The sequence below is a fragment of the Mastigoproctus giganteus genome, chromosome 8 (assembly GCF_048544385.1).
Source record: "Mastigoproctus giganteus isolate SK-2022 chromosome 8, ASM4854438v1, whole genome shotgun sequence".
Classification (NCBI taxonomy): Eukaryota; Metazoa; Arthropoda; class Arachnida; order Uropygi; family Thelyphonidae; genus Mastigoproctus; species Mastigoproctus giganteus.
The window spans coordinates 111,091,735-111,105,218 of NC_143582.1; the positions used below are offsets into that span (position 1 = coordinate 111,091,735).

General features: G+C 35.3%; 1 protein-coding gene across 4 annotated transcripts in view; it reads left to right on the plus strand.

Annotated features, from left to right (window-relative positions):
- LOC150081770 (aldo-keto reductase 1B-like) overlaps positions 1-13,484 on the plus strand; it is a 182,544-nt gene that overhangs the window by 144,432 nt on the left and 24,628 nt on the right. For all 4 annotated transcript variants that reach the window (XM_090379631.1, XM_090379630.1, XM_090379635.1 and 1 more), the window contains one exon: positions 2,943-3,025. In XM_090379631.1, coding sequence (XP_090235757.1) covers positions 2,943-3,025 — 83 coding nt within the window. The remainder of the gene's footprint in view (positions 1-2,942; positions 3,026-13,484) is intronic.

Consider the following 13,484-nt stretch of genomic DNA (forward strand, 5'->3'; position numbering starts at 1 on the left):
AGTTTTCATTTCCCTGCTCTTTTTGTTTACTATGTTTTTTTTCTAATGTCTAAACCAGTGAGTGGGTTTTGAATAATGCACAGTTTATTATTTCAGAAATGTCAAATGTCTGTAAGCCCTCAATTCTAAACAAAAGGATCTAGAACAATGTTAAACAAAAGGGCCTAGAACAAAGTCTAATGAATTTGAGTACTTTACAGTCACTGAAGATGATCAAACTATATTTGCACATGCTAAGTGAATGACACTGATGGCAAAGGTTTTGACTTGTAGAGCAAAAATTAGTAAATCTTTGACCAATGTTCCAATAAGAGCATTCAATTTGAAGCAAACCATAAGCCATAATCATAATGAAGTGCTTAAGAGAGAGAGGAAGAGAGACTCAAGCTTAATAAGGCAAGCACTTCTAATTTTTCATCATCAAATAGTCAAGTAAATCAATCAAACATTTTTAAATATTTTGTTAGTCAAAAAGTCAGTGTCCAAGACAGCAGATCAATTCAAAATTAGTTTGGATAGAGGTAGTTTTCAAAGTTTTATAACAGAGAAGGCAAAGAAAGAAAAGTTTGCCCTTATAAATGATCTAAAAGGATGTTTTGTATATTTGAAAATTGATGCTTGCATTGCACATGTTGTAGGGTAAAACTGCTTTGCAATAAACGTTCCATTTGTTGATACCAACAATAAATCGTTACACATACATTAGCAGTAAGAGATACAAAAGCCCAACATACAAGGAGTACCATCACCAACTAGTGAAAGACATTCTGCAAGAGTTTGAATTAGAAAAAGGATGTGTATTGTTCATTGTGACTGATAATGCCTCCAACATGTCAAGTACCATTGAGAAATTAAAGACCAAGAGAGAGGTGATTCAATAACAGATGATGAAAGTAAAAGAGATGAATCAAGTGATGAGACTCCAGAATTAGAACCTGATAATGATGCAGAAGCAGAACTGGATTTAAGTGACATTATGGATGAAATTTCAAGCCTCTCAAGAGTCCACACATGCATTATGATGTTCATACTTTATGGCTGCTCTTGTAAGGTGAGGCAAGTTGCACTAGCTGCTAGAAAGCCAAAAAATAGAAGCAATAATCAAACAGCATGCTGAAAAAGTAGCAATTTTTGGATTAAGCTACTAGGTGGGGTAGCACATATATGATGATAGACCACTTACTGGAACTGAAACCTATCCTTATTGATATGGCCAACCCTGAAGTAACACTAACAAAAGTACTGTGGGACCAGGTGCAGAAACTTAAAAACTTGCTTTACCAACCACATATCACTACAAAGAAAATTCAAGGTGAAGACTTGACTCCTAGTCAGTTCCTAAAGGAATGGAAGTCTCTGATCTACTTCCTTTCCAAGGTATATGGTCCCATAGCTGAAGGTATAATGGCTTCCATGGAAGTTGGGGAAAAAACTTGATTGGAAAATGATGTAATGTTAGCTTGCATTTATGTTGATCCCAAGTGCAGATGTTTATTAACAGATGGACAACAAAGCAAAGCAAAGGAAGCTTTGTGATATAGCACTCAGAATAAGAAACCCTCAAGAATGCCCAGCCCCAGGAGATGAAATACAAAGCAATCCACCACCATCATCTAATACTAATTCTGAAGATTAGTTTGGTTTTGAAAAGATTATTGACAAATAGCATAGCTCAAAATGCTGTTGACTGGAATTAGAAAAAGGCATACCACATGTTACTCCTATTAGTGCCCTCACTGAAGTTAAAAAAATTGATTGTCAATCAAAGATGTCAGTAAAAGATGCAATATTAAAGTACCCTAAAATCATATGAGATGTTGCACAACTGGTGTAAAGCATTTATTTTCAGTTCAAAAAATCATTAAATCAGATTTGAGAGCATCAATGAAAGAGGAATTGCTTGAGGCAAACTTGTCCTTAAAAACAAACTGCTATACATAATTGAAAATTCAGTTTTTAAGAGAATTAAAGTTAATTTGCATATTTTAATATGGCAAATATAAGTCAATGTTTTTTTCTATAATGCAATAAGTTGTTTTCAATTCATAATTCTCTTTATTTTTGTTCCCTTTGTTCATTAAATTAAAACTGATTAACTGTGTATTTTTAGCATATAATGTAAAGATCATTTCAACGGTGTTTTCATTTGTCAGTTGGGTATGATCATTGCGCACTTCAACAGTTCAAAACTAAATTAGGATTTTGATAAATTAAAGCAGCTGGAGATGGAGCTGCAAAATTTTTTTCCGGCTCCACAGCCCTCTCCCTATTAATTACATGTTATGGTATGCACATCAAAACACTGATACAAAAGCTCCTACAAATAATAAGTCGTAACTTACAAAATCTCTACCTACAAAACCCTACAAGTTACATGCTACAATATTCACACCAAAACACCAATAAAAAGTTCTATGAATAATAGAACTTTTATTAGTCATAACTTACATTATAGCTAAATTTAAAAATAAACTAATGAATGTGACTAAGACTATTAAAGTATTTGTCAAACACAATTTAACACGTTGATTGATCAAAAAGATGGTAAAAATTTCCAAAAAAAAAACTTTTCCAGTCCCATGTTCAAAATTCTTTGTCTGCACACCTCTTTTTGCTCTCAATAGCTGAAATATCATTATAATCATGGTCATAAATCAATTTGATTGTGTGTCATTACATTTTTAAAATAGGAGCAGCATATTTTTTTTTTTTCAGATTGAAGCTTTATGAAATAAAATGACTATAGTACATTATGTATTGACTAGTACATAATGTACTACATTTTAATATTATTTGTGCAGGAGCCAAGCAGTTTTTGTAATTCATTAGTTTTACATTATCCACTTTTTTTTTAAATTCATTTTTATATAATGAGAAGTTTATAATAACTGATTTACAGTGATGGTAATCAAATATTCAGAAGTACTCATTTATATATTTAGCTTTTTGACTTTGAACTTACTTCTGAGGAAATGGAAGCAATATACAACTTTAATCGGGACTACAGATTTGTACATCTAAATTGGTAAGTTGAGAAAGATATGTAGTCTATAATAATATTAATCCTTCCAGAAAATTTAATGCAATTAATTCCATAACAAGAAGTCTCATTAGAAAAATTTATTTTCAGCTACTTATAGGTTTCATTAAATATGAGATAAAATAAAAATGTTTTTGTTTATACCCTGGCATGACCACCAGATCAGAGGAGGTTATAAAAAATCATGAATACAATCATTAATCATATTTAGCAGTCGTGAGCTTGAACAGTGGTCTATTCAAAGAGCATGTGCCACTGCACTCTCACTCAACTACATAACACTAATTGAATTTATTTAGAATTTAGAAAAACTTTACAACATACTGCTATTTGTTACTGGACACAAAGAAACCTTCCTTTAAGTTCCAAAGAATTATAAAATGGTGAAAACAAATAAAATAAATTGTAAATTAAAATAATACCTTGTATATAAATGTTAGTAATTAATAAGATCTGTTGTGTGTGTATTGAACCTGCCTTAATGTCGGCAAGTGATATACACACAGTATTTTAGAAGAAATGAAATTTCACTGCCAGCAAAGAATAACAGCTGGAATTTCATAATGTGATCAAAGCCAATCACTTGTAAAAATGAAAGGAATGCTATAATTTCAATAGTTTAAAATGAAGAGAGTGAAAAAAAAAAAAAAAAAAAGGAGGATTTGTAAATAGTAGCTGTATGAAATGGATAATAAAAGGGTTAGTTTAGCAGTGGTTCAACTTGGAAAAGGGATGTAAAATTTTTATTACTGAGCATAAATTTTATTCCAGTGCTTGTCAAGAAAATTGTCTTCACTCTAAGGTTTCATCCAACAAATGGCTGAAACCATAGGAAACAGAAGAAATGTAAAAAGTATTGCAGTGTAAGATAAGCCTCTGTATACGTAATAAAGTTCACTGTGTAAAAAGTACACACTTTGCTTTAATTAAATTATTATTTTTTTATGAAAACCCCAAACACTAGAGGTATTAAAACTTATAGTACTTAGTACTGTGCATGGGTTGGATGGTGAGAAGATGAAAGAAGATACTTGTTGACATTGGACTTCTGAAGACTGTAATTTTCAGGAAATAAATATGAAGGAAGGTTGTTCCAGAAAATGGAAGTTGAAGGAATAAATGAGGAAGAAGAAAAGTTGGTTCTGTGAGTTTCAAGTTGAACAGTAAAAGGATGTTGACTGGGTGCAGCATGCGTTCGGACTGCTTTGGAAGAGAAAGTGGGAATTATAGAAGTCAATTCAGTAGAACATTGCCCATGGAAATATCTATAGAAAAGGCATGCATTAGAAACAGAATGTCTATGAAACAGAGTGGAGAGACTCTGTTAGAGATGAGTCATTAATTAATCTAACTTCCCTCTTTTGAATGGAATCTAGAAGTCTAAGAGGTTTTGGGGACACCGTCTCACATGTGGGAACAATACGTTGTTGTTTTCAGTATTTATCAATGATATTGATGAAGGTTTATGAGGGGTAATGTCTAAGTTTGCAGACGATATGAAGGTTAGCAGACTTGTTAATGATATGATGGTATTTCTACTGCATCAGGATCTGCAAAAGTTGCGCAGAATGGCTGAGAGGTGACAACTGAAGTTTAATATTGACAAATGTAAAGTACTGCATATGGATAGCAGTAACTCCAGAGTAACGTATCAACAGGGTAGTACTACACTCAGAGTAGTGGAGAATGAAAAGGACCTGCGGATAATTGTGCAGTCAGAAATTTCATATCTGACTGCACAATTCTGAGCAGTTCAAAAAGGCTGCAAGGGTAGCTCATGGTGTCTTGTCAATGATATACAGGAATTCTGCTAGCAGGGATAAAAGGGTGAGTGTCCCCTTGTATAAAGCAGTGGTCAAACCATGCCCTGAGTACTGTATACTGGTCTGGAGGCCTATTTTAGGAAAGACGTATAGCTGCCGGAAAGAGTACAGAGAAGGGCAACGAGATTGGTGAGTGGAACAAGGGTTGGTGTTCCAAGAAAGTCTTAAGGTCTGCAAATTGCAGCTTCTGGAGAGTATGCACCTGCAAGGTGACCTAATTGAGGTATATATGGCTTGAATGGATTGAGTAAGCTCAATGTTAATGGGATTTGTCCTCTTGCTCAGATTACTAACCTCAAGTTAGTAATCTGAGCAAGAGGAAGAATCCCATGAGGGAGCATAAATTCAAATTGAGGTAAGACAATTGTAGAATAGATATGCAGAAATTTGCCTTTGGTCAGCAGGTGGTTAATGGTTGGAACAAACTTCCATCTGTTGTGGTTGTAGGTCAGCATCTTGAACATATTTAAGGCAGAACTAGACAAACATTTGGAGTGAAATGAGAAGGGTGTTTTTTTTTTTTTTTTTTTGACTGATGCTATATAAGCTTGCTTTCTTGCATAATCTGCTATGCTAATGCTAAGAGTATTACTCCGTTAGTTAAAAAAAAATTCCAGTACTTCATAAGTTTCTCGTGGTAATGCTGAGGTAAAGATTATATTTGAGGGACTGAGTTCAGATCCTCATTTCTGGTGAAGCTTGAAGCATTGCAATTGTTCCCATAATCAGTTGATGTGTAAGAGTAATCCAAACAAGGAAATCCTAGACAAACTAATATCTGCAAACATACCATAATGGTAAACAATGCAGCATTAGTTCAGGCATATGATGCAAGAAAGCAAGCTTATATAGCCTCAGTCAAAAAAAAAAAAAAAACCCCTTTCCATTTCACCCACCCGCTTCTGCAAATGTTTGACTAGTTCAACCTTAAATTTATTTAAGCTATCAACTTCCACAACAACAGATGGAAGGCTGTTCCAGCAATCAACTACCTGCTGGATAAAGGCAAACTTCCACATATCTATTCTACAACTGACTTTCCTCAATTTGAATCTATGCCCCCTCAGGTTCTTAATCTGAGCAAGCAGAAGTGTCAGCGTTGACTCTACTCAAACCATTCAAGGCCTTATACACCTCAATCAGATCACCTCGCAGGTGCTTAGTTTCCAGATGCTGCAACTTGCAGAAATTAAGCCGCTCTTGGTAAGAGTACCCCTTTGTTCCTCTCACCAATCTTGTTGCCCTTCTCTGTGCTCGTTCTAGCAACTCTACATCATTCCTAAAATGAGGCCTTGCAGAAATTAAGCCGCTCTTGGTAAGAGTACCCCTTTGTTCCTCTCACCAATCTTGTTGCCCTTCTCTGTGCTCGTTCTAGCAACTCTACATCATTCCTAAAATGAGGCCTCCAGACCTGTATGAAGTACTCAAGGTGTGGCCTGACCGTTGCCTTATACAAGGGGATAATCACTTCCTTTTCTCTACTAGCAAATTCCTATATATCAGGGGTGGCCAAGTTAATTTGTGATGCGATCTACTTTTTTCCTTCAAAATGTGCAGCAATCTACCATCTCAAAAATTTCATTGCACAAGGTTAAAAAAGTTAATCAAGACATATTGAAAAATTCAATAGAATTAAGAATTCTTATTTTAAATTCATACGTATTTAAAATTTTAATTTATGCGAAGTTTGTGTCTTCATGTCATCTGCCAACCTTTCAAAATCGGGGATATGCTGTGATAAGGCCAACAGTAAAGAATCTTCTGTGTGCAAGTCCGTAAGAGCACAGCAATTCTTCGTCAAAAGGATGATTCACACAGATATATGGAACCAAAACAGGAATTTAAAAGTTCACTGCATTTTTTTACATTTGGGTACTTTTCTCGGCAAACATATTTCCAAAAGTCTAATTCTGATCTGGCTTTTAGGAAGATATCGTTTCGCAATGTAATATTTTCTCCATGTGAAAAATCACAGCGGTTTTTTTTTTTTTTTTTTTTCTGCAATTTGTTTTGTATCTAAGTGGACATTAAATGGATAAGAAATATATTGAACAATGTCATCAATTGTTTTAAAATCACTGATTCTGGTTTCAAAATCGTCCACAACATCCTCAATTTCAGAAACATACAAAGGGTACTAGGAAAGTTTTGCAATACAGCTTTGTTTATTTAATTTTTTCAAAGTAATTTCCTCTACATTCAATACACCTCTCCATCCTCCGAAACCAATCTTTAAACCAGTTCTGCCAAGTTTCACTAGGGAGTAAAGCACACTCGTTGTCCCAAGCCCGTAGAAGGCCCTCATCACAGGAAAACCGCCTCCCTTTTAGCTTCATTTTCACATGTGGGAACAGTGCAAAGTCGCAGGGAGCAAGGTCTGGACTGTAGGGAGGGTGCTCGAGAAGTTTCAGTCCTGTCGTGGTCAAATATTCGGTGCAGGCTTTGGCGCGGTTAGCTAGAGCATTATTGTGATGGAGGTACCAGGTGTCCATTCTTGACTTTGGCCGCAGGTTCTTCATAGATCCAATGACTTTAGGCAGGCATTGTTCAGTATACCACTTAGCTGTGACTGTCTTCTGCGTGTCCAAAATGACACGTTCCACAATTCCACTCGATTTGAAAAATACAGCTATCATTTTCTTCTTTACAGATCGGGATTTTCTGACAATTACGGGTGTGTCGTCATCATCAAAGACCCAAACTTTGTTTTGAGCCTTGGTCGGCAGATCGTAATAGTAAAGCCAAGTCTCGTCACCTGTCATGATGTTGTTCACATACCGAGATTGTCCCTTATCAAACTTTTTTAACATCTCCCGGCACCAAGTCACACGTCGTGTCATCTGCTCTTCAGTCAGTTGATGCGGCACCCAGAGAGAACAAAGTTTCTTCACGTGCAAATGATCTTGCAGAATCGAACGAATTGCTGGTGCATTTAGGCCCAAAGTATCCTCTATCTGTTGGTAGGTCACTCGCCTGTTTTCGTCAAGCATTTTCCTCACAGCAGTAACGTTTTCCTCCGTAACTGATGCTCGTGGCCTTCCCGGCCTCTCAGAATCCTCCAGAGTGAAATTTCCCATTTGGAATTCTCTATACCACCTGAATATCGTTGTACGATGTGGACAATCATCATCTAGTGCAAGAGTCATTTCTTCTAAGCACTGGTCTATGGTTAAACCACGCACGAAATTATACCGCAAAACTGTCCTTATCTCATTTCGTGACCACGATGCCATCGCAAGCACTTTACACTCTCACTGCTAATGAATAACTGAGCCCATCGACTTGGCGCGGCGGCTACTATGCACGTATGAACATGTCTCAACATGCAGCAACAAGCAGCTTCCTGTGATTCATTGTTGCGTCATATTGCAAAACTTTCCTAGTACCCTTTGTACTTCTCACTATTAAATTTAAAAACAGGATATTTTTGCAAATGATCTTGCATATTTGTAAAATTGTCAAATTTTTTTTTCTTTGAGATCCTTAGCCATTGCCAAAAATTGATATTTATATGCAGAAATATTACTAATCATGTCACCCACATTTTTATTTTTTCCTTGTAATTCCAAATTCAGATCAATTAATTTACTGGTAAAATCTGCCAATAAAGCCAGATCACACAATCACTCCATATCTTGTAGCTGCTGATAATCATCTCCCCTTTGATCAACAAATTTTTTAATTTCATTCAGCAAATTTCGAAACCTCTGTAGAAGCTTACTCCGGCTCAGCCACCTCACATCTGTGTGTAATATGAGATCTGGTTCTTTTTCATTGAGTTGCATTTTGAAAAGTCTCCTTTGAAGAGATTGCCCTCTGATGGAATTCACGATTTCAAAAGCGATGTCCATAACACTTTTAGTATTTAATATTTTGCTAGCTAACACTTGTTGGTGGATGATACAGTGGTAACTCAAAAAATCTGGGAATTCATCATCCTTTTGGCACAATGTGATGAATCCGTTAATATGCCCCGTCATTGCTTAAATAGTGGTAATTTCAGTTTTTCAGTTAAAGATATCAAGACCTCTAATTCTTTCTTTTAATGAAATCATCGAAAAACATACCAACAAAAATGAGCAATCCAACTGTATCACTGACGTCTGTAGATTCATCCAGTTGTAAAGAAAAGGGGGTTTATGTCGTTGTTATTTGGTTTTTAGGAGCATTAGCAACTAAGGCCCTATTGCTAGGGATATGCAGTGGTCGTTCCCTGACCTTTCCGCATCCTCCATATTTTGGTGGTTACGAACCCTGGTCTAATCAAGAAACGTGTGCTACATACTGCTGCTCCTAACCACCTGGCTATGGAGGTGCCGTAAAGAAAAGGACACATAATTAGCAATATCAGCATGCAATTGTTCGCTCACATTTTTAATTTTCGACACATCGCATCACAGTATTTCGAGATAATTGCAGATCTTGAAGGGCACTTTTAATTTGATTTTTGTTCTTAAAATTTTCAAAAAGAGAATCTGTTATTTCTAAAAATGCGTCTTTGATGAATTGGCCATCAGAAAATGATTTGCATATTTTTGATGCATCAAGATGATGACTCACTTGAAACGATGCTACAGCTATTCCTTTAGATTGTAAATTAGGTGTCATGAAGAAATTTTGTTGCGCAAATAATCTGGATTTAAGTTCTAATTTATTTTTTTCTAAGGCCACTGTTAGGCGGAAAATCCGATTGGTATTTACCATGGAGTGCATTGAAGTGCCTTTCTAAATTTCCTCTTTTGGGTATAGCCATGGAACCATTGCAAATCAAACAGCAACATTTTTCTTTCACCATTACAAAAAAGTATTCTAGTTCCCACTTCTTGATGAAAATGATACGTTTTACTCTTTTTCGAAGTATTTATTTTACATCAAAAGGTATTAAATTAACATATAAGTACTGTCCATTTATTAAATCAGCAAAAACAATGCTTACCGATTAAAACACTTTAAGTTGCGCGAACCAGAAAAATATTCTGTGTGAACAGCTAACGTAGGATAATTGATGAAGAGGATTCCCGAATGAGGAAGTTGTTTACAAAATAACCGGACAAACACACGACCATTTATTGCTCTGTTTTTTTCCTTATAAGAATCAGTTTTGAATGCCTTTGTTTGTTTGAATGTTAGATATTTCTCTAAAGCTATTTCTGGAGGTCACAACCATAAAACAATTTGCACTCTTCTGTTAGCTGATTTTAAACAACTTTTATTGCTTTTAATTTTATATATTTTATTGAATTTTATTCTTGTTATAAATAAAATGTTATACAACATTTATTTTATTTTGTTTTAATATTTTAACATATAGTTATACGATCAGCATGCATGTAATTTATTATTTTATCATAATAAAGACGTTTTACATATTTGAGTCAGTGTTATTTAATAGCATTACAGATGAATTGCAGTTCCTGACTCCAGAGGTTTTTTCCATGTATTACTGGGACCCTGGGGGGGGAGAGAGAGAGAGAGAGAGAGAGAGAGAGAGAGAGAGAGAGAGAGAGAGAGGGGGGGGGATATTCAGGTCTTTCGTGCTCTTTGTACGGAGTTGTGATCCAGAAAGGTCAGCAAGAATTTTGTGCCTGGAATAACATTTTTTTCCAAGCCATTCAACAAAAGTGTTGCAGTTGTAAGCATAATCGTCATCTAATGTGTAATTAGATGACGATTAACATCTAGATGGAGGCGTAACTCGATAGATGACAACGTAGTGTGCAGATGACAATTAACATGGAGGTGGAGGCGTCACTCCATAAATGATGATGTATTGTGTAGATGACGATTAACATGTAGATGGAGTGTACTTGATAGATGATGTACTGTGCAGGTGACACACATAAGATGATGATGATTAACATGGAGGTGGAGGTCTCTCCATAAATGACGATTAACACATTAAATGATGATGTACTGTGCAGATGACACTAGTGAAACAGATGGAGGTGTCACTGTTTAGGTGACACATATTAGATGACAATTTAACTTGCACTTCACGATGCAGATGATGGCTTAGATCAGTGATTTTCAACCTTTTTTTTGAATAACGGCACCCCTAAGTAATTTATTTTATTTGGCGGCACCCCTACTCAATTTTCTGCCTGTTAGATCTGATTCTCTGTGCGTGTGTGTGTATATATATATAATATTAAAAAATATGTATGTTATATGATATTTATTATAATAATAAAAAGTACATTTAATAATACAAATTATATATATACAGTATATAATTTTCTTTATATAGAGGTACTAAGTAAACATCAATTATAAATCACCACAAAATTAAAAAGATACTGTACACCTTTTTATAATGAAATAAATAATAAGTTTAAGTAACTTAAACCCAAATTACGTGGCACCCCAGTTGAAAACCACTGGCTTAGATGATGATCTAAGCCATTATGCAGGCTAGGATTGAACTGAAATCTCAGTTTCAATGAAACAACCCTAGCTACTGAAATCAGTTCAGTGAATCTCCTACTCTGTGTCCAGAGGAGAAATACAAAAAGATTTCTTGCCATCGTGTTAGAGAGCAGTTTTGAATGATTGGTTTATATGGAACTGGGAAAGATTGTTTCTGGAGGCTGTTGATTTTGCAGTTCTGTCAGCTTCTTCGTTTCATTTTATTCCTTTGTGTCCTGGTATATTTGTGTCCCAGCACAAAAGTATTTCTGGTTTTTCTTGTTGATTTTGCAGTTCTGTCAGCTTTGTTTCATTTTATTCCTTTGTATCCTGTATCGAGCACAAAAGTATTTCTTGTTTTTCTTTAGTTAAGTCTTTTAGTATGTTTAATTTTCCCAAGACAGTTCTTGGGCAATATATCACATCCAGTGATGGGACATGTTGTTTGTATGGCTTGTATTACACTTAATGAATCACAGTATATTATTGTTCTCAAGCAATGTGGTTTTTAAGTGCTCCGTTACTATTTGAACTTCTACTAATAATTCAGCGCAGACACTGCATTCTTTTGGAAGTTGGGTTGACAGTGTAATGTCTGGGAAAACTGCTGATGCTCCTACATGGTTTTCCGATCTTGATCAGACTGTGGAATATTGAGTTCTATTAAAGTTGATGTCTGACAAAGTATTTTTATTCCAGATTTGTGTGGAAAGTTCAAAAGCTGTTTACCCATGATGGTATTACGTGCATTTAGTTATTTTCAAATATTACCATATAAACCTTTTGGCATCTCTCATATTGTGTGACTATCATCCCAACTGGGTTGTCATGTCTTCAATACCAGGGTACCTGCCCACCCACGGATGATAGGCCAATAGCTTTGAAACGGTGCCGTCTGGGTGGTGGTACTCACTGAGAATAAGTAACAATAGTCTTCTGTATTAGTGAAGCATTACTTATTCAAGGTAGCAATACCATGGCAACTCGTTGTGAAGGAAGAGCACAATATGAGACGCGAGCAAATGATGCCTACTACAACAACTACCATCGTAGTTTCTTAAGAATTATCTATGGTGCATCTACACCGATATTATACAGACACAGTAAAGATACAATAATGTGTCCGCCATAGCCAGGAGTCTAGGGGCTTGGCAAGGTTGTGGGGAAATATAAAAACACGTACAGTATAACAAAAAGATTAAATTAGGTATCATGAAGAAATTTTGTTACACGAATAATCTGGATTTAAGTTGTTCTAATTTATTTTTTCTAAGGTCACTATTCGTCGGAAAATCCGATTGGTATTCATCATGGAGTGCGTTGAAGTGCCTTTCTAAATTTCCTTTTTTTAGGTATAGCCACAGAAGCATTGCAAATCAAACAGCAACATTTTTCTTTTACCTTTACAAAAAAGTATTCTAGTTCCCACTCTTGATGAAAATGATACATTTTACTCTTTTTTGTAGTATTCATTTTACATCAACAGGTACTAAATTAACATATAAGTACTGTCTGGTTATTAAATCAGCAAAAGCAATGCTTACCGATTAAAACACTTAAGTTGTCTGAACAGCTAACGTAGGATAATTTATGAAGAGGATTCCCGAATGAGGAAGTTGTTTCCAAAATAACTGGACAAACACACCACCGTTTATTGCTCTGTTTGGTTATATCCTTACAAAAATCAGTTTTGAATGCATTTGTGATATTTCTCTAAAGCTATTCATGGAGGTCTTGACCATAAAACAATAAAAACAATTTGCACTTTTCTGATAATGCAATCTAAGTATAAACTCAATCTTATTGAATATGCAATAATACCGACAGCTGGAATTCTGTGGTATTTTACATTATTATGGTGAAATGTGTTTCTCCTTCAATGAAATTTTGAATCATACAAAAATAAATTTTCAAAGTCTGCTCTTCATTCCTATTTTTGAAGCTGCGTAAAAAAAAAAAAAAAAATTGAAATAACGTGCAGGTAGCGAAAACCCTCTGCGCAATATAAAATTCTGGTAGTATACCTGACCGCGCAAATCGAGGGATGACTGTATATTTAAAAATTCGTCTTGATCGACCATAATTAAAGCCTTGATCAACTGGTAGATCGCGATTGACTCGTTGGCTACTCCTGCTATATATCATTGACAAAACTCCATGACTGCTCTGGCAGCCCATCTGCATTGCACAGAGAACTTCATATCTGACTGCACAAT